This window comes from Hemitrygon akajei, chromosome 4, assembly GCF_048418815.1.
Source record: "Hemitrygon akajei chromosome 4, sHemAka1.3, whole genome shotgun sequence".
Lineage (NCBI taxonomy): Eukaryota > Metazoa > Chordata > Chondrichthyes > Myliobatiformes > Dasyatidae > Hemitrygon > Hemitrygon akajei.
The window spans coordinates 38746567-38768570 of NC_133127.1; the positions used below are offsets into that span (position 1 = coordinate 38746567).

General features: G+C 39.2%; 2 protein-coding genes across 8 annotated transcripts in view; one reads left to right on the top strand and one right to left on the bottom strand.

The window, feature by feature from the left end:
* Positions 1 to 675: 675 nt before the first annotated feature.
* trmt10a (tRNA methyltransferase 10A) lies at positions 676 to 15093 on the top strand. Of its 5 annotated transcripts, none has more exons than XM_073042420.1 (8): positions 676 to 783; positions 4090 to 4365; positions 6232 to 6394; positions 7381 to 7452; positions 10185 to 10259; positions 12958 to 13107; positions 13293 to 13398; positions 13696 to 15093. In XM_073042420.1, exons 2-8 carry the CDS (start codon positions 4130 to 4132, stop codon positions 13962 to 13964), a joined length of 1071 nt encoding a protein of 356 aa, XP_072898521.1. In that variant the 5' UTR covers positions 676 to 783; positions 4090 to 4129; the 3' UTR covers positions 13965 to 15093. The 5 variants fall into 5 exon arrangements, with proteins under 5 accessions (XP_072898521.1, XP_072898520.1, XP_072898518.1 ...); XM_073042419.1 differs by lacking the exon at positions 676 to 783 and adding an exon at positions 1098 to 1182; XM_073042417.1 differs by lacking the exon at positions 676 to 783 and adding an exon at positions 1132 to 1225.
* A 1574-nt stretch (positions 15094 to 16667) lies between these two features.
* The window catches only part of LOC140726268 (protein TBATA-like), a 40023-nt gene continuing 34686 nt past the window's right edge, over positions 16668 to 22004 (bottom strand). For all 3 annotated transcript variants that reach the window (XM_073042413.1, XM_073042415.1, XM_073042414.1), the window contains 2 exons: positions 19742 to 19785; positions 16668 to 18880 (listed from right to left, as the gene is read on the bottom strand). In XM_073042413.1, coding sequence (XP_072898514.1) covers positions 18696 to 18880; positions 19742 to 19785 — 229 coding nt within the window. In that variant the 3' untranslated portion in view covers positions 16668 to 18695. The remainder of the gene's footprint in view (positions 18881 to 19741; positions 19786 to 22004) is intronic.

Genomic DNA, 22004 nt, shown 5'->3' on the forward strand with positions numbered 1-22004 from the left:
TAAATTATTATTAGTATTGAGAAGATCTGCAGACATCACCTTGCAATAATTTGCGAAAAACTTCGTTCAAATCTCTGCGTGGGCAAAGTAATTTCTAGAATTCTTAAATATAAATTTAACTGATGCATTTCATCCTAATGACACTTTTTAGAGCCTTTTGGGGTAGGTAGGTAGGTCGCATCCAGAATTATTTCCAGGTAGCGGACGATTTTCTTCCACGGCGCTCTGACGTATTGGGAAATCACACGCATACTAGGCAAGTTACAGCAGTGGTTTGCCATTTCCTTCTGCCAAGTGAGGTTTTTTTAAAAGATCACCAGCTCTTAATGGGAGCCCGCTGGATTCAAACTTGGGACTTCTCACCCAGAAGTCCAGCGCTGATGCCACTACGCCACCAGCCTTTTGGAGTAGAATGTGCAATTGCAGTAAAGACTATTGGTTTTGTGTACCAAGATTTAATGACCTTTGATATCAGTCGGTCAGTACTTTTTTTTATCTGGTCAAAAAAATGCCAATGCTAAAAACTCGCTAGAGTTGTTAGCAGTTATAAGGCAAATACTCTGTTGGCCTTCAGATGCAGAAGGATTTGCGACTGCACAGGATCTTGGTAATACCCCTTCTGGAGTTTTGTGTAGATACAAGGGATTGTACCTGTTGCAATCCGGAGCAGTAAACGAAAAAGCTAGAAGAACTCCGTGGATCAGGCAGTATCTTTGGAGGGAAATGACAGTCGGCGTTTTTGTTAGAGTTTCTTCATCTGGACTGCGACAGTCAATATTTCAGGTCAAGACCTTCAAATGCAATTTTAGTTTTCTTACCAAGGGATGTTTTGTCACGGACGAAGGTGAAATGAGAAAAGGTTAGAGCAGATCTTGTGGCTAGTTCCTAGCTATCATTTCAGGGATGATTTCGTGTGAGGCCCTGGGCAATGATTTCTAGTATTACTTTACCCCTTAAATCTTATTCACTAGAATGTTCAAACACTGGCTTTCTGAGAAGGTCCCAAAACTAGGAATCCCGGGACATTGAGTATCACCTCAATCTGACCTCCGGCGAGTCTGAGTTGCGGAGGACCCGCCCCTGTGGGGGAGGGGGGAGGGGAGGGGCTGGGTGATGACGTCATAATGTGCGCCGGGCCTGGTAGTGACAGGCGAAGCCGCGGATTCGGCAGCTGTGATCTAGGTATTCTCGCCGACAGCAGAGCGGCCCTCTCATATAGAGTCAGGTGGGTCAGAAGACTCCCTGCCAGGGTGACCAGTGCCCCCAGGATTACGTCCAGGCGCCGTTTAGCCACCACAACGAGGTTTGAGCAGCGCTGGCGGGGTGATACAGCGGCGCGCGATGATTGGCTGAGGACGTTTCCATGGGAATAGGTTGTTTGGCGGCCCCTCGGCCCCTCTCCCTCTTCTGACCCTCCTCATAGCACAGTAGGGGAACAGGTTTTTTGGCCCATCATGTCGGTATTTACTACGATGCAAAATTTTAACTAATCCTATCTGCCTGCACGTGGTCCATATCTTCATTCTCTGTTGGTTCACGTGTCCATCTGAGAGCTTCTCAAACGTTATTATCATTATCTACTACCGTTAATTTCCCTGGCAGCGCGTTCCAGGCACCCACTGTAGTGTGTAAAAAACACACACACTTGCCCTACACATCTTTGAATTATCTTAAATACACGCCCTCTGTTGTTAGATATTTTTACCCTGGGGAAAAGAGGCCAAAAGCCTATCTATACCTCTGATAATCTTATAAACTTTCGTCATGTTTTCCTTCAGCTTCTGATACTCCAGAGAAAACAATACCAGTTTGTCCAGTCTCTCCTTGTAGTATATATCCTATAATCCAGGCAGCATCTTGGTAAATTTCCCTACCATCTGCAAATGTCACTCAAGAAAGTATCTTCAAGAAAGGAAGGAGGCAGAAGAAAGGAAACTGAAGGCCAGTTAGTCTGACCCCAGTGTTTGGGAAGACGTTGGAGTCAATTGTTAAGGACAAGGTCTCAGGATACTGGAGACACATAATAGGCCACAGTCAGCATGGTTTCCTCAGGGGAAATCTTGCCTGACAAATCTGATGGAATTCTGTTAAGAAATAGCAAGCAGGATAGACAAAGGAGAAGCAGTTGGTGTTGTGTACTGTATTTGGATTTTCAGGAGGCTTTTGACAAGGTGCTACCATAAGGCTGCTTAACAAGCTACGAGCCCTAGGTGTTACAGGATACTAGCAGGAGGCAAAGAGTGGGAATGAAGGGAGCCTTTTCTGGCTGGCTGCCAGTGACTATTGGTGTCCCACGGAGTTCTGTGTACTTTTTACATTATATCTCAATGATTTGGATAATGGTATTCATGACTTTGTTGTAAAGTTTGCAGATGATAGGAAGACAGGTACTTTTGAGGAAGCTGCCTCATTACAGGAAGGATGTGGATGCTATAGAGAGAGTGCAGAGGAGATTTACAAGGATGTTGCCTGGATTGGAGAGCATGCCTTATGAGAATAGATTGAATGAACTTGGCCTTTTCTCCTTGGAGCGACAGAGGATGAGAAGTGTCCTGATAGAGGTGTAGAAGATGATGAGAGGCAATGATCATGTGGATAGCCAGAGGCTTTTTCCCAGGGCTGAAATGGCTTAGCACAAGGGGGCATAGTTTTAAGGTGCCTGGAATTGGGTACAAGGGGAATGTCAGAGGTAAGTTTTTCACAGAGAGCAGTGGGTGCGTGGAATGCACTGCCAGCAAAGGTGGTAGAAGCGAATACAATAGGGTCTTTTAAGAGACTGTTAGATAGGTACATGGAGCTTAGAAAAATACAGGGCTATGCGGTAGAGAAATTCTAGGCAGCTTCTGTAGTAGGTTATATGGTTGGCACAACATTGTGGGCCGAAGGGCCTGTAACGTGCTGTAGATTTTCTATGTTCTAAGTAGAAAGGCTAAAGAAGGACTTAGAAATGTTAGGAGAATGGGCAAAGAAATAGCAGGTGGCATACAATGTTGTATGGTCATGCACTTTGGTAGGAGAAATGAAAGGGTTGACTATTTTCTAGATAGAGAGAAAATACCAAAACTGAGGTGCAAAGGGACCTGGGAGTCCTTGTGCAGGATTCCCTAAAAGTTAATTTGCAGGTTGAGTCTGTGGTGAGGAAGGTGAGTGCAATGTTAGCATTCATTTCAAGAGGACTAGAACATAAAAGCAAGGATGTAAGTTGAAACTTTATTAAGCACTGGTGAGGCCTCACTTGGAGTATCGTGAGCAGGTTTGGGCCCCTTATCGTAGAAAGGATGTGCTGAAACTGTAGAGAGTTCCAAGGTGGTTCACAAAAATGATTCCAGGATTGAATGACTTGTCATATGAAGAGCGTTCAATGATTCTGGGCCTGTATTCACTAGAATTCATAAGAAAGTGGTGATCTCATTGGTCAAATGGTTGCACTCTTTTGAATCACGGGGTTCACAAACATTTGAGGTAGCTCTCCAGTGCAGTGCTGAGAGTGTGTTGACCTGACGGAGAACCCAATTTTCTTAATGAAACTTCATCTGTTCACTCTTCAGCTGTGTGCAAAGAATCCTCAGTATAAATTAGAAAATTCTACATCTATTTCCATTTAATGGGGGGGGGGGGGGGAGAGAAGAATTTTTACTTTCCTGACTACAATAACTGCACTTCAGCATTACTTTGCATGTAAAGCAATTTGGGATGACCAGGTAATCATGGAATGATCTAGCTTTCCAAAGGTTAACAAGCAGATCGATCAAGTAATTAAGAGTGGATGTTCACAGCTTCCTGAAAGTGGTGGCACAGATGGACAGGTTGTAGACTGAGGCAGTGACTATAAAAGAGGAAATGCCATGTTATAGGTGTGCAAAACTTTCATTAGGCTAGGATTTTGTAGAACTGGAATAAATAAGTGATTGGAACAAAACTTCTTATAACTATAGCGTGGTTTATGTCTGTGCCATTTGCAGAGGCAATTTTCTCAGAAATTTTTAGAAAAGCTGCTGAAATTCTCAATCAATGTCTTTTCTTCACTGTATATTTGAAATTTTTATCATTTTAAACCAGAACTAATTTATTATTTTTCTCAAATTTTAGTGTGATGAGGTAGCATACTGTTTATAAAGTCCTGTCCACAATGGGATCTCAGGCATATGGTGAAGGGGCAGAACCTTCTGAAGCCTTCTTGAAAGATATGGATTCAAAGGATAAAAAAGTGGAACAGAGTGGAATCAGTGACTGTGAATCCAGGGATGAGAAAAATCAATCAAAGGAGAATGAATGGAATGTTGGCAGAAAGGAGCCCATATCAAAAAGACAGATGAAGAAGTTAATGAGGGAGAAACAATGGCAGGACCTAAAAGAGCAACGCAAGTATGTGTTATTGAATAAATATGTCCCCATTTTAATTTCCTTAGAGACATCATTTATATCATGAATAGAAGTCAAAATCTCTCTTGTCAAATGACATGATAACTTTTCTTGATATTTCACTATGATCTGCATTTTGATTTTTCTACCTTCTAATAGCCCCCAACATATCTTCTTTAGTTGTGAAATAGAAGCAAATGAAGCTGTATCCACAACTCTCTGCAGTTTCTTGTGATCATGTGCAAAGCAGTTGCCATACCAAACTCTTTGAAATGCCTACTGTACTCATTTCCATTGATGCTGCCTGGCCTGCTGAGTTCCTCCAGCATTTTGTGTGTGTTGCTTGCATCCAGATGTGATGTTTTCTATGGTTCACCAGTAAAAGTTGGTAAGGGTTGAGGGGATCAGTTCTTACGTTTTGCTGACATTAAGAGAAAGGTTGTTGTCATAACACCATGTCACTATGCTCTCTATCTTCTTCCTGTACTCCATAATGATTTGAGATATAGCCCACTATGGTGGTATCATTGCAACCTTACAGATGGGGTGAGAGCAGAATCTGGCCACGCAGTCAGGAGTAGAATAGGGGGCTAAGGACGCAACTTATGGAGCACCATGGTTTAGAATAACTCTGGCGGAAGTGCTGCCGCCGAACCTTACTGATTGAATCTGTTGGTCGGAAAGTCAGGCATCCAGTTGCAGAGGGAGGCATTGACTCCCAAGATCCAGAGTTTGTTAACGAGTTTGCTTGGAGTTTTAGTAATGAAGTATTATACTAGAATAGCCTAGTCATATGTAGATGGATAAGGGAACTTTTTTTAAAAAGTAAAGAACAGACTGGGGCTGTGAGAGACAGAATACAACGGATGCTAGAAAATGAATAAAAACGTATAATTCCCGGAAGGAAATCACCTTCTGTTTACCTCAGATTTCCAATAACCATTTTAATTTTTATGCTGCCCAATTGCCCTTGTGCTCTTCCTATGCATCCCATTTAGACCTGATAAGTGCAGCTAGTGCTTTTGATACCTCCTGTATATCAATGATTGGCACCTCTAGAATCTCAGTTATGCTTCAGTTAATTCACTGCCAAGTCATGCCCAGAATGCCAAAGTGTGTAAAGGAAAAACATGGATTAGGAGGGACTCCATCAGGTTTAGGAACGGTAATTACCCCTCAACCATCAGGCCCTTGAACGAGAGGGGATAACTTCACTCGCCCCATCATCGAACTGTTCCCACAACCTATGGACGCACTTTCAACAACTCTTCATCTCATGTTCTCAATATTTATTATTTATTTATTATTATTATTATTTTCTTTTTGCATTCGCAGTTTGTTGCCTTTTGGACATTGGTTGTTTGTCCATCCTCTTGGATGCAGTCTTTCATTAATTCTGTTGTGTTTGTATTTGCTGTGAGTGCCTGCAAGAAAGTGAATGTCAACGATGTAAATGGTGACATACTGTATGTACTTTGATCTCCATTAGAAGGATCGATAGTCCACACTGGTAAGAGTTCATTTCAGTTGCAGGAAAGGTTATTTGAAAGAGATTGAGGCATCACATACTGTATTAACTGTTCATGTACTGGGCCCTTTTTAAGAACTGTGATTTCAAGTTAATCAGTGTACCATATGCCATCTTGGGAAAATACCAGTGTGGCAAGTCACCTGAAACTAACCTTGTCCTTGTCCATTCAATGCCACCTTTGCAGTACCGTAGACACCAGTGAATGCAGTCCAGTTTAGTTCATAATAACAATGAGGACTTTTACATTGAATAGCTACAAACCTTTCACTCACCAATAGTAGAATTAAATTTCTAAACTAATCACTTTTTGACTAATATTTTTCTTCCTCTGGAGTCAGACAGAAACGTAAAGAGAAGAAACTTAAAAAGAAATTAGAACGTCAAACTCGGATCGAAGATGGGATTGAAGAGTCTACTAAAAAGCGCTTTAAGAAAGATATCATTCCAAGTAATGTTCGTGTGGCACTGGACTGCAGCTTTGATAGTTTAATGGTGCTGAAGGTGAGAAAGAGTGAAAATAGCATAGATAGAGTTCACAGCTGTCCTCAGCTAGAGACCTCCCCTTTATAACAAGTTTAAAAGTCAGCACCAGCATTGAACCTGTTAACATTGGGAAATCTCCAGGTTGGACGGACCTTCATGGACCACACAAAAAGATGGGGAGGCAGCAGATTGCATTGCATCCAACAGAGGTGATGGGATTGAACACAAAACCAGCAGATTGTCAGTACATGTAGTCAATAGCCTGGGCTCACCCCGTTGGGCAGGATGTACCCATGGATGCGGCATCTCAGCACTAAGAGGCTGCACTACTCACCTCAACCCACTAAACACCACTCCCACGGGCAACTGCTACACATAATCGTGGGTATTTTTCTCCTGCAGGAGTGCTAGCAGAGGTAGAGATTCATACCTGGTTCCAAAACTGGACAGTCAAAGCTGATGTCTTTTTGTTTTAAAATACAGATGTTGACATATCTGTAAATGACCAAACTGGAGGCCAAATAGTTATAATGAATCAGCAAGCAGTGGCATAGTGGTAAATGTTCTTCTGTGTGACCTCCCACAAAAATGTTTGATGTCTTTTAAAAATAAATACTCATAAATTTAAAAATATTACCCTCCACCTCTTTCTCTTTAATTATTCGAAGTTCAGTCTTCAGTTTCCTTCTCTCTTGAAAGTGATAATTACTCATAGCTGCCTTGATAGTGCACTATTTGTCTGAGTTTAAAAACAAAGTCGAAGTCACCTGACAATTGCAAGATTTACTGTGCTTATATTCTAAGTGTACCTCATGGTCTCATGCTGTTCTCCCATCGTTGAATGGGTTTTGGGCAATGCATTGATGAAAAATGCTGTTAAAACTGACCAGTAGTATGATTTTGTAAGTGTAAAGTGCATCCCTTGTTTGCATTATTTTGCTGTTCAACATTCACAAAGGTATAAAGTGTGTGCACAAGAGTAAAAATTGTTTTATTTAATTTAGGATGTCAAAAAGCTGCATAATCAGATTCAAAGGTGCTATGCGGAAAATCGAAGAGCAACACATCCTGTAAAGGTAAGGTCTCACATTCAGTTTCAGTTGCTTGTCTGCAGGTTGGAGAAATAAAAAGTTGAATTTTACTCCTGAATCCAATTGTTTTCAGTACTTGGTGGTCATTACAGGTAATTTTAAGTAAAACATATTAGGTTGTGAAAACACTTGAGAATAGAACTGTAATATCCCGAACAGTTTTATAGCCAATTAGACAGTGATGATTGTTGATATACAAGTGACACAGAAGCCAATTTAGTTTGTATAATAGACCACAGACAGCAAAGTGAAGAAGACTTGAAAATCTTTCTTAATTGTTTTGAAGGGTAAACATTGTGCTGATACCAGAGAGAATCTCCATGTTCTTCTTTGAAATATTACCAATGAAATATTACCGCTACTTTCTCTTGAGGACAGACAAAGTCACAGTTTAATGTCTCTAACATTTCTTCAGTGTGTACTGGAATCTGAATCTAGATTTGTATTCTTGGGTATCCAGAATGGTATTTGAATTGGTAATCATTTGTAAATAGAGATGAAAGTTACCAACTGAGTCTAATTTAGCACACATCAATGATGTTAAACTAAGACACTAATGTGATTGGTTAACAATCTTGCAATTTAACTATAAGGTATCAGAAACTGCTCTGCTGGGCTTTGACTATATAATCCATGGTTGATTTTCATCAGAGGGGGGGCTTAATTATCAGAGATGCCATCCAACATAACGTGAAATGAGGATATACCTTTCAATTCAGGTATATATCAAAGGTCCTAGAGCAGTATTTAATGAAAAATTAGTATTATTATTTGTGGTTGAAAAGGGATCGAGTACTTTCCTGGCATATATGACAAATAAACTCTTCATGGGCTTCCAACCTGGTACAGGCATTGATTTTAACCAATATTTTGATGACAAAAATGTCAAATTGTCGGTTAAAATCGATAATTACACCTGGCTGGAAGCCCAAGAACAGTTTTTACGCTATTATTTGTGTGCAAGGAGAACTACTTAATTTGATCTAAATAAGAAAGCGAGAATACAAAGTAATTCATGGATGAGGAGAACATGAATACCATAGTAAGTTGGTAGATACCATAGTAAATTGGTTTATTATTGTCACATGCATCGAGGTAGAGTGAAACTCTTTGTTTTGCATGCCATCCAAACAGATCAATTTATCACAGTGCTGAGATGGTACCAGAAAAACAATAATAGATTCTAGAATAAAGTGTTACGTTTACAGAGAAAGTGCAGAGCAGGTAGACAATAAGGTGCAAGGTCATGATGAGGTAGATTGTGAGGTCAAGAGTTCGTCTTATACTAAGGGACAGCGGGCAAAGTGAAGGAACTTCATGGAGATGCAAGAAACTGCAGATGCTGTAGCCTGAAGCAACAGACAATCTGGTGGAGGAACTCAGCTGTTGAGCAGCATCTGTGGGAGGAAAGGAATTGTTGATGATTTGCACTGAAACCGGGTCCTGATGCAGAATTTTGACAGGAAATGTTAATAATTGTTTTCCTCCCACAGATACTACTCAATCTGCAGCGTTCCTCTGGCACATTATTTGTTGCGCCTGATGGAACTTGAAAAATCTAGGTATCCCTGTATTATTTTTTTGTTTTCCAGTGTGGATGGTGGTTCAAAATGAAGAGAAAAGAGAAAAAGCTTCGGTTACAGATTTATCCGGTCTAGTGTGGATGTAGCCTATGTTTCACTGTTAAAATGTAGAACAGTACAGCATAGGAACAAGCCCTTTGTTACATCATGCCAGTGCCAACTGTTAACTAATCTAACCTGCCTACACATGATCCCAATCCCTCTTTCCCCCCACATGTTCACGTGTCTGTCTAAATGCCTCTTAAACATTAGTATCTTGTTTGCTTTCACTACTTCCCCTGGTAGCATGTTCCAGGCACCTACAATACTCTGTGGGGGAAAAAGCTTCCCTTGTACTGTAAATCTCCTTAAAGCTTTTCTCCTTTGTTGGAGTCTGTTGTTTTTTATACTTTTTATAAGATATTAGTTGAACTAATGCAAGATTAAAATCGTAGTTTTAATCATAGTTTCTTTTTGACTGACATAATTTGTAATTTTAGCAATTTGTATCTTCAACAAACTCATGTATTTTTCACAATGTGTGGTGTTTTGTCTCTACTTACTGGTAGAAAGCGGTATAGCAGTTACATAACGGTTTATCACCCCTTTTCACTTTTCATTGGCTAAGTTTTAATACATAACCCATGCAATATGGTTGTACAGCAGTTGATTTGGTTCGTTCTTATCTAAGGAATTTCTCTTATCTGGATTATAAAGATGATAGATTTTTTGTTAAAAATGCCATCTTTTTCTTTAATTTTGGTCCCTTGGTCCTCAGCTCCTCACTCAGTTTTAAATATACTTGTTTAAACCTTAAAATAAACGATCATGAAGAAACATGTTTTTTACTCTTATCGAACTCCTAAAAGAATGCAGGGATTGAAAATTACCAAGATTCAACATCTTATAGCTTCTACTCTGTACTCCAGGCCACACTTAGTGGAACTCTTCTGCAAACTTTCCAAAGCTTCCACATCTTCCTGTCATGTGGTGGACAGAACTACATGCAATACTCAATATGACTTGTCTAAAGTTGTACACAGCTGTTTTCTAGACATTGTTAAGTGTTCTACAGTGTTGAAAGTTTGAATGTAATTATGATAAACTCTGGAGCTTTTGAATAAGTATTAATTCTTATTTTACCTCCTTTTCTAGATGTTCTTGACCAGTCATAGTGGACAACTAAAGAAGAATATGGATGAAAATGACAAAGGATGGGTCAACTGGAAGGTATGAAGAAAGTATTTATGGAATAGTTTGATTGGGCAAATGACGATGAGTCTTTGCTTCTGTTGGACTGTGTTCTGGCTGAGCAGTTTACCAGAACTAATCAAATAGCCCTGAAAATAGTTAGAAATTCTCCAGCGTAGATTGATGTTCCTGTCGATTTCTCTTTTAAACTATTGGGTTTGGCCTTCACATGCTACCTCACTGACCTCGAATGATATTTTAGGATGTTTTGCAAAAACCGATCTATAAAAGGAAAAACAATGCTTGCTGTCCTACCTAAGTGGCTCCGAGTCCAGAAAAACATGTATTTTAAAAATGTATAAGCTCATAAGGCATAGGAGCAGAATTAGGCCATTCAGCCCATCGAGTCTGCTATGCCATTTCATTATGGCTGACCCATTTCCCTCTCAATTCCATTGTCCTGCCTTCTCCCGTAACCTTTCACACCATGACTAATAAAGAATCTATCAACTTATGACTTAAATACACCCAATAAGCTGGCCTCCAAAGCCACCTCTGGCTGTGAATTCCACAGATTCACCACCCTCTATCTAAAGAAATTTCTCTTCATCTCTTGATGAAGTCCTTCTATTCTATTCTGTGGCTGTGCTCACAGGGTTCAATGAAATCCCTCATCATTCTACTAAATTCCAGTGAGTACAAGCCCAGAGCCATTAAACATTCCTTATATGATAACCTTTTCGTTCTTGGAATCGTTCTCAAGAACCTTCTCTGAACTCTCTCTAATGTCAGCACATCATTTCTTAGATAAGGGGTAACGCCAAAATCTATTGATTCTTGAAATATCATCACTGATGCCTCCACAATTTCTTCAGCTACCTCTTTTAGAACCTTGGGATGTAGTCCATTGGACCATGTGACTTACCTACCTTCAGACCTTCCAGCTTCCCCCTGGTAATAGCAACTGCGCTCATTTCTGCCCCCCCCCCGATACTTATTCAGTTTGTCAGCCATTTTCTTGTCCCCCATTACTACCTCTCCAGCAACATTTTCCAGCAGTCCAAAATCTACTCTTACCTCTCTTTCACTCTTTATATATATATATGAAAAACTTCGGTATCCTCTCTGATATTATGGTTAACTTAACTTCATATTTCATCATTTCCCTCCTTAAGGTTTTTTTAGATGTCTTCTATTGGTTTTTTAAAGTTTCCCAATCGTTTAACTTACTCCTAATTTTTGATCCAGTTATGTGGCCACTCTTTTGCTTTTATGCTGGCTTTAAATTCCCCCGTCAGCCACGTTTGCATTATCCCGCCTTTGGAATACTGTTTCTTCTTTCGGATGCATCTATCCTGCGCCTTCAGAATTACTCCCAAAAATACCAGTCATTGCTGCTTTCCCATCATCCCTGTTAGTGTCCCCCTCCAATCAACTTTGGCCAGCTTCTCTCTCGTGTTTCTATTTCACTGTAATACTGATACATCTGACCTCAGCTTCTCCCTCTCAAATTGCAAGGTGTATTTATCATATTATGATCGCTGCCTCCTAAAGGTTCCTGAATCCCTTAAGCTCCCTAATCATTTCACAATACCCAATCCAAGATGGCAGATCCCCTTGTGGGCTCAACAACAAGCTACTCAAAAGCCATCTCTTAGGTATTCTACAAATTATCTCTTGGGATCCAGCACCAACCTGATTTTCCCAATCTACCTGCATATTGAAATCTCCCATTTCAACATCATTCGATTCTCTATCATAGCATTGCCCTTTTGACATGCCTTTTCTGTCTCCAATTGTAATTTGTAGCCCACATTCTGGTTACTGTTCAGAGGCCTGTACATAACTCCCTTCAGGGTAATTTTACCCTTGCAGTTTCTTAACTCTATCCGCAAAGATTCAACATCTTCTGATCCTATGTAATTTCTTCCTAAGGATTGATTTAATTTTTTAACAACAGAGCCACACCACCTCCTCTTCCTACCTGCCTGACCTTTCAATACCATGTGTACCCCTGATGTTAAGCTTCCAACTAAAATCTTCTTTCAGACATGACTTGGTGTTGCCCACAATGTCATACCTGTCAATCTCTAACTATGCTACACGTTCATCCACCTTATTCCATGTACTACATGCATTCAAATATAACACTCTTTTTGATTTTGTTCCTGTTGCACTGCAGCTCGTCCCACTGACTGCAATTTTGCCCTCTCATTTGCCTGCCCTATCTGACATTCTCACTACACACTGCCTCTGCTTGTATACCAACTGCCCCCATCCTCAGCCCTATCACTCTGGTTCCCATCCCCCTGCCAAATTGGTTTAAAACCCCCTTTCCAACAGTTCTAGCAAACCTGCCCGAGGATATTGGCCCTCCTCTGGTTCAGGTATAACTCAACTTTGTTTTCCCATCTTCATGATATTAACCCTTCTTTTTGTAATCCCTTCCAACTTTACAACTCTCCCAGATCTCTGCTCTAATGTACATTTTGATTTGAATCATTTTTTTTTTATTGTGTCTTGTGCCTGGAATTCTGACAACCTTCCATTCTTGTCAATCTCTTTGATCAAATCTTCTTTCAACTATCCTAATATATCATGCATGGTTTGGCTAAATTTTGCTTGATATCACTCCTGTGAAGTGCCTTGGCACATTTTAAAAGTAGTATTATTGCAAGTTGATGCTGATGAATTTCTAACAACACTGACCTGGTTTATTATCATTTAAACCTTTTAGGGAATCACTGTTACCTCAAATCATTTCAGTGAAATAATAAAGAAGGAAGACTTGATTTATCTTACGTCTGATTCCCCAAATGTGCTTAATGAGCTGGATGCAAGCAAAGCTTATGTCATTGGTGGCTTGGTGGATCATAATCACCACAAGGTATTCTGTAACTTCTATACCTTTACAGCTAGCAGTTTTTGACACTAGAGCAGTTTGCAGTTTTTATTTCAGTGTGGCGTAATATGAATGTTGAAAGTTATTCTTAATGTTGGAATCCCACAATTAGGAACTTTACGAAAACAAGCTAAACATTGCTTATTGTGTTTATGTGGCTGCTATTTCAGGGTTTAACATATGATAATGCACTGAAGCTAGGAATCGCACATGCCCAGCTTCCTCTTGGAAATTATGTGAAAATGAATAGCCGCAAAGTCTTAACAGTAAATCATGGTAAGTAGTAAAATGATCAGTTCCATTCTGTGAAAGCCCACATCAAATGTACTCTTTTTTTTTGGATAAAGCATGGGTGTTACATACGAATGATTTACAATAATATGATTAAATTGCATGACTCAATGAGATAACAAAGAGATATAACTAATGACCAACAGCAACAAAATACATCAGCTGTTTTGCAGAGGGATTTTCAACTCCTCTTGATGGTGTCAGTGGCTTGGAATTTAGACACAAAAATAATTGTCCATCCTATTGCCTGATTGTGAAATGGAACTATTTTCTTTCCTGCAGTATTTGAAATAATCCTGGCATATCTGGAGAAGCAAGATTGGGAGAAAGCTTTTTTCACAGTGCTGCCACAGCGCAAAGGAGCAGTTCCTGCAGGAGAGGTTGGTAACACCGAACAATACCATGCTGGTGCTGACTCGGACACTTGTGATTCTACAGAAACGGGGACAGCAACGTCAGCAGCTTGTGCACTAGAAGACAAAAAGCCTACTGACTTAAATTGTGAAGATAGAAGCATAGGGATCGAGGAAGAACTACACGGTGAAGTGTAGTCCTTTCTCAATTTGATTCAATACTTGACTGTTGCTTTGAAGTTTTATTTGTATGGCTTAAAGAAAGCAAAATCAAGTCTTTCCATTTGGCTTCATAGTTCTTGTATTCCTCATGTGATATTTAAGTCAGTGAATACAGAAAAAAATCATTTTTAATGAATGAATTGGATTTATTTAAAGAATTTTAGTCAAGATTGACAGCTGTTTCATTTTTTCAGCAGCTCCACTGTTACATTTATAATGTTAAAACTACACTCACCATAAGTGCCATTTTGCATTTCGGATGCTTTGAATTACTCCAGTTCATTATGACTGCATAATCTTAGCTCTTCTTTATTACTTTACAAAGGCACAACTATCGGAATCATATTTATTATCACTGACTGTATGATGTGAAATTTGTTTTGCAACATCAGTACACTCACAAAATTACCATAATTACAAAACTAAATAGTGTGAAAAAAAAAAGGAATAACGAAGTAATGTTCATGGACCATTCAGAAATCTGATTGCAGAGGGGAAGAAACTGCTTCTGAGTTATTGAGTGTGGGTCTTCAGGCTCCTGTATCTCCTCCCGGATGGTAGTAATAAGACAAGAGCATGTCATGTAACTCCCACAGACTAAACGCATTCTGTGATCATGATAAACTTGATTACACGTGATTCAAAGATGAATTCAATCCATTTTCTATTAGCAAGGAGGCCTTGTTTGCTTTAAATTTCAAATATATAGTATTTGATTTACAAGGGACCAAGCTGATATTTGCCAAATAACAGTAATTCAGACTTCAGCCTCAACTGCTCAACTGATGTGTAGTGGAATCAGCAACCAACCAGTTTGTCAAAATAACCCATAAAATATAATCTTCCACCTTAGTTTATAAGATAGAATTTACTACAGAAACCTCCAGGGCTGTCAATAAAGCATTAAACCAGAATTGAATATTACTATTGAACATTGAGATTTGGCAAAATCCTGAGAGTGACATCAAAAGTTCCTTTCTCAGGATTAATTATGATACTTGACTGTAAAAATATTTTAAAATCCCTTTTTGCATTGTTTCAGAACATTTTGAGAACAGCGTAAAATGGTTCAGATAATTAAAGTGTTTTTTGTGGTTCACAGGTAGCCATTTGTCCACTCATATCTATCGCACTTTCCAGTGAAAATCTGCTGGACTGAATTGCCTTTCTATATTTAACTATGTCTCGCTCATCAACAGTATCCTGTCCTCCTACCAAAGTAATTTAAACTTTCCCCAGCAAACTTCCCTGCAATGATGTTGGACCCTTTCCAGTTTAGATGAAACCTATGCAGCTTGTCACATCTTTCCCAGTGCCAGTCCTCCTTCCTGCTTCATCTCTGATCTATCCTCAGACCACATAGGACTGTAATCCATGGTTTAAAACCACGTGCATCCAACTCTTCAATTTGCTCTTTAGTGCCCTATATTCGGGTTGCAGGACATCATCACTCTTGCCTGTGTCATGAGTACCAATATGAACCACCTTTATCTGTTCATGCTCCCCTTCTTAAACAGTACTTTAAGAAATGGCACTTCTGGCATCTTAGTCATCCCCAGTGTTCGCACTCCACCACTGGATGAGAATCGGGTTTAATATGTCATGAAATGTGTTGTTTTGCAGCAGCAGTCCATTGCAAGACATTTACCACTCAGAGTTTTAAAAGTAACAAAAAAGAAATCTTTTAAGGACTATACATATTAAAATAACCTCCAAAAGGGCCACAACCTTGTCTTTGGATTTGGAGGCTTGCGTGCCTCAATGACCCAGAGAGCTATGGTTGCTGGCTTTATGCTTTGGCTCTTGGTAGGATCATCCATGCCAAACAGGTCAAAGGGTAGAGGCCAGACTAAAATGGTCCACTGGTCCTCCAGGTTCAGGGATTCAGCTCAGGGCTAACAACCTTGACTTGTAAAACAAAATTGTTATGGAAACAGCAATGAAGAATCCTTCTACACCTGAGTGTGACATTATCCTGAGCCTTCACCCAGGACTTGCATGTCTGACAGTGGTGAAAACCAGGGGAAGCTAAAGATATGATGATTGAAGAAGCTCTGAACATCACCAGAGATGGAGAACCTTCATTGCTGCACTAAACGCCAGTAATGTAAGTAGTAAGTATTTTATAATTTATAATCCTTATAAGATTCGTGACATTTGCACCATCTAACTAAGTTAACATTTTCAGGATTCCCTTAACTTTAACCACTATAACTCAAACCTGAAATTCTGTAAAAGTTTTTGCAGTCGATTGGGAATATCCTCCAGTAAGTTATTAATCATCAGTAATCAACACAGGACTGTTATTAATATTATTACTTTAACATTAATTAAATCAGTTAAAACACTAGTATTGCACTAACATCTTAGTAGAATTACTTCTATATGTGCATTTGTATATCTTAAGTGTAACTTCTTGGAACTAATTGAAGTGGTTAAAAAAGTTTCAAAGAAAATATAAATATTTACATGACGTGTTGTAAAATGGATTGGAACTGACAATAGGATGTCTTCTGCACTGCAAGAGAGACAGTTTTAAAGTTGTTAAGTTTAGACTAACTTGTATTGTGTCTACACAAAGTACACTGCAGATTCTGTGGTCAAATCAACACATACAAACAAGCTGGATGAACTCAGCAGGTCAGGCAGCATCCGTATTTCAACGGATGCTGCCCGACCTGCTGAGTTCATCTAGCTTGTTTGTATGTGTTGTATTGTGTCTCTCTGTTGCCTTATGACATGGGTTGATTTGCGTAAGTCCTTTTGTAGTGAGCTGCTGTAATTGGACCATGCTTAACAGAAAATCTTGACACCAACTGGCCTTTGTGCCCCTGACATCCAGTCAAGAAAAGCAAGAGATCTGAGGTGGTTTTCCAAATCAATGGGTATATGATTTTAGAAGAATTGACAAAAATGAAATAAGATTTTAAATTTGTATATAATTGGAAGAGATTTGGTCTACAAAAGATAATTTAAGAAACTGAATGACTATTAGGGTACAAAATCACACAGATATATAAAATAACCTGTAGTTAAGAATGCATATTTTGTACAACTGTACATCCTTACCTGAATGATGTTACAGTAATTATGGTTGACAGTCTTGACTGGTATTTCAGTGGAGGTACCACCATTTCAAATCATCCCTAATGTGATCAATCCATTTTCCAGGACCAGCTTTCAAACCAATCTGAAAGTAGTCTTACTGATTTGTATGAATACTGACTAACTTGTTCAAAGAGTCAATTTCCTCCACAAGTGCTCAATATTTAATTAATAAAATGATCATGTAAAATTCTTTGGAATCAGAAAGTGTGTGCATAAGGAGCCATTTATGATTACAGTAATAATCAAGTCTTACTATTAATTATTTGATTTCAAACCAATATGTTAAAGAATGTCCATAATAATCATAAACACATGTATTAGTTTAGTTGTAGCCTAATCAAAGGTTCTCTGTTAAACTTATCTTGTTTCAAACAGGATTATTCTAGAGGATGACAAATGCAAGAACTTCCAAAGTAATTCCTGTTAAATTATTCATTGTATTCATGTATTCAAACACATAGGAACACAAAGTAAAGTAAAAAATAAAAGAGAAATTAGAACCTTAAGGGATGTAGATAGTAATCTGAAATTGCTGTAATAGTTGGTTTCGCGTGGGTTAAGATATTTCTTGTTGAGGTTGGGTTAAGGAACACAAAATGTATTCAAGGATATACTAAGTTGCAGTCAACAGAATAATTATTTTGCTTTGTTGAGCTGTATTAAACGGAATAGAGTTGTTGGGCTTCCAGTCATCTGGAACACCTTCATATTCCAACGATGCAGTTGAGGGATCTAAATTCACTGAATGTTTGAGCTGCAAGCTATATTAGTCCTTCTGATTATAAAAATGATCTGATTGTCATAACAAAGGCACAGCAGATATGGAAGGGATGTCTCCCATGGTGGGGGAGTCTAGGACACAGCCTCAGGATGGGGGTGGGGGGGCGTCCATTTAAAAGAGATGCGGAGAAATTTCTTTAGCCAGGAATTGGTGTATTTGTGGAATTTGTTACAGCAGACAGCTGTGGAGGCCAGGTCGTTGGGTGTATTTAAGATAGAGATTGATTTGATGGGCCAAATGGCCTAATTCTGCTCCTATGTCTTATGGTCATGAATTTAAGGAAGAAATGTAATTGTCCTTATAGGTCTGGTCTATACATCGCTCCCATCCCATAACATAGAGGTCTCCAAATGATATATCTAAGTGAGTCACTGGGTTAATGGGTATTTAGAGTTGGGTAATAAATGCTGCCAGCAATATCTTGAAATAATTTGCAAGGAGAGACAACTAATATCAGCAATAACTTGTAATAATATATTAAAAGAACTTTTTAGATAAAATGCTTGTATTTTTTAGTTCTGTTGTGCAGTAAGAAAGACATGCCATCTTTAATGCCACAGTCACAGTACAAGTACATTCATAGGATAGTAGCCACATTGCTACGTTATAAAACTAGAATTGTGACTCTAAAGTTCCTTAAAATTACTGAATTTCCTTTGTGTAACAGAATGTGCTTGGACCAATCTGTAATTTAAATCAAGGAAGTTGGATGACATAATCTACACATTGATACTTCCATTAACTTCAAAAAAAATTTACTTCTAACAACTCTGCAAGCTCATTTGTTGCAAACTGCTGAAGGGGTGTGCAATTTTCTTTTAAATTTTATATAAATCACTCTCACTGTGACACAATTTCCCTTCCATTATAGGTGAAGAAGGCACATTGAAAATTTTCCTTATATCTCCAAGTGCTTTTGTCTTCTTTGCAGTTTTACTCTGTGAATTGTGTTGGCAAGAACGAGGCGACTTTGTGTTTTCCAGAACATTGAAATCTTTTTTATCTGAAACAGTAAAATTACGATAAATGTGATACATGCTTGATTAAAATCACAGAAAATTCATAGCACAGAATGAGGCCATTTGAGACAGCAAATCCTAGTTAAAGGATTACCCAGCCAAACCTCACCTTCCTGCACTGGATCCCATAATCCTTTAGGACATGGCTCTTTAAATACAAATTCATGTTTAAATTGGATGAAAATATGAAAGTTTTCAACATCCTTTCAGGCAAAGTAAGGAGAGGCTGGTCAAGGGCTGTGAGCAAACTAAACATTGTCATGTTGAACCTGTTGGGATCCATTCTAATCAAGTTAATCAGTGAATGACACAATCCCTTTAAATAGCAGCTCAGGGGTGTTCATTCATTTTAGAAATCGTTCAGCTATTAGAACGAGAGCCACATGCTTGTCAGTACTGAGACAGTGGTTCCACCATCCAGATGATAAGTGCAGAGGTCTCATTCGAAAGGAGAATTTTGTCACTGTGAGATACATCTTTGTCTCTTATAACTCAATGGCCTATAAACTAGTAGTATATCAAAAATCATGTCTCCAATATAGTTATTATTAAAATAACTATCATTTAAAAACATTAGACCTGAAGATTACCATTCAACCGTTGTGACTGTGTTGGAACTTTGAAAGAGTTTCCACTTAGCCCCCATTTCCTCTTACCCACCTCCACTGACCTGCGTATTCTCTGCTTACCTTAAATGCAATCATCTCAGCTCTGATCAACCCATGGTGCAGTCTTTCCCTCCATTAATGGTTTATTGAGTTGCTGCTTATTATAACTAACCCCTGTTTAGATTACTACAACAGGAAGAACCCATTGTTTGACACCTTGAATCAGAACTTGCATACCTGGCTCCTTCTCCAAGATTGCCTCCAATCTCTGCTGTTGGGACCTGTAACAGTAAATTCCTTTAGTTCTAATCTTTTGAAAAGAGAGCAATTTCACAGATCCTTTTATCCCCAGTGAATAACTTTTGCTTTAACTGTAAGTAATGCTATAATGTAAAAAAAAAATTGGTGAACAGCAAACTTCCACAAAACAGAAATGACCACTCTGTTTAAGTAGTTTTATGCTGGTTGATCAAAATTTAAAGTCTTATCTGTTTTTATGCCTGACTATCAGAAAGATTGCAAAGATGGAAAAATAGGGTCACAGTTGTACAGCACCGAAACAAGCCCTTTGGCTTGACTTGTCCATGCTGACCTTTATACACAGATACACCGATCCCCATGATCTCCACTAGGATCATTTCCTTTTATGCCTTACCATTTATGTTTCAAAAATCTTAAATACATGTGTAATCCTCCCACCACAGTTTGTAATAAACCATGCTCCTTAGCTGACACACACAAAATGCTGGAGGAACTCAGCAGGCTGGACAGCATCTATGGAAAAGAGTAGAGTCGATGTTTCGGGCTGAAACCCTTTGGGAGGACTGGTTAGTTCACTCTGGCTAACAGCCACAAAGCCCATCTTCAATAAGTAATGTGTCTAGAGTTGGTTTGATTCAGTTACAACTCAACAGGAAAGTTGGAATATTCGGATGAAGGAACAAAAATTAATTGTGAATGCTCTGTAAATGCTGCCCCATACAAAATTATCACTCGCCCAGAAATAACAGTCCTTACACCAGCATAAAATTAAAATGGAAGTATATTTACAGATATTTCAACTCTAACAGTTAATAGAGAAAAAGTAAAAGGGCCCAGTACGGATAAACTAGTCCAAATGTGCACATTTAAGTTGGAGCTCATTTCTGGTGTAGTCGGGTGCTTGCTTTGATTACTCACACGCTGAACCCAAGTTCTGCATGAAAGACACCAACCACAGTTCGAACTTCCCTCAAAGACCATTTCAAATGAACTGGGTAACTCAAGTATTGACACTTCCTCCTTAGAAGCATTTGTCTGCACAAATCACTTCTTACAACATGGTCTCTTCCGAGCGACATTCTGTGAGCATCTTCCCTTGTGCTCCACTCCATACCTCCTGCCAACAATGAACCCAAAAACCAGACCACTGTCCCCCAGAAATATGATGCCGGCCAGTTCTCTCGAATGTTCCATGGCATCCCACTGGACAGAATGTTACAGCACTTTAACATCAAACCCAACTGGTTGACACAACATTCCCAGGCTGAGCAAAGGACTCCTTATCTCAGCTGAAGCCAAAACACTAGTCTATGAAACTTAACTAACAGAACACACTGTATTAGCAGAAAAGCTGCTAAAAGCACTAAAATATATATCAGTAGAAATACAATAAACCATGTTCTGAACCAGGGCATTACATTCAATGCCCACCAAAAATAGTTATGTCCTCTTGACTTTGGAAGCCTTCGGAACTTATCAAACTATTATTAATAACCTGGTATTCAAATGAATTTTGTGATTTCAGGACCACCCCCCAATCCATTTGTAAATGGAAGTACTGTTTCTCACTATTGGGATTGACACAATACTCTGTTTCCCAGGTGCATCATATGCCAGCCTATCTGGACTCTCCTTACATCATCTTAAGCTTCTTCAGCCTCAGCCACACAACGTGACTGTTCCTGTTTACTCAGGGGTGCCTCCCCGTCTGTCATTTCTACTTTCTGGCAACTCAGTTCCTTCCAGCCCCTGACTGAACTCAGCTTCTTCCAGTTTAAGCAGGTGCTACTGAACATCTTCAACCTGCACTGGTGCTAACTGGCGAGACCTCTCTCGGAAAGGGGTTACTATGTCACTCTAGCTGCTCCTCCAGGATGTAACTTGACAGGTTTAGTCTGGGTGCACCGAACAGTTCCTTGTTATTGCTCATCATCCTGATTAGGAGGAACTTGCACCTCCTTGAAGCAGCTCTGAATACCGGGTGAATGGACAAGGTTTTCAAAAAATTCTGTCCATTTCTCTTCTTGCTTGCTTCCACGGGCCTTCTCACAATGGGAGTATTTGTTCCCACAAGAATGGAAACTTCACCCTTTTCAAACATATCTGGGCAGACCAACACCGGTGTGGCAATGGTCGCAGCTACTCCAACATCTGCTTCCGAAAACTCCAGTTACATTGACAAGTAACCATCATATGGGTAATGATCAGCACTAAGCCCCCAATTCTCAAGGGCACTGAG

What these genes read in the sequence shown, in the direction of transcription:
- trmt10a (XM_073042420.1), top strand. Translation starts at nt 4,130, where the DNA reads ATGGGATCTCAGGCATATGGTGAAGGGGCAGAACCTTCTGAAGCCTTC. An exon ending in TGGATCATAATCACCACAAG is followed by an intron (nt 13,108 to 13,292) that starts GTATTCTGTAAC and finishes CTGCTATTTCAG; the next exon opens with GGTTTAACATATGATAATGC. An exon ending in AGTCTTAACAGTAAATCATG is followed by an intron (nt 13,399 to 13,695) that starts GTAAGTAGTAAA and finishes TCTTTCCTGCAG; the next exon opens with TATTTGAAATAATCCTGGCA.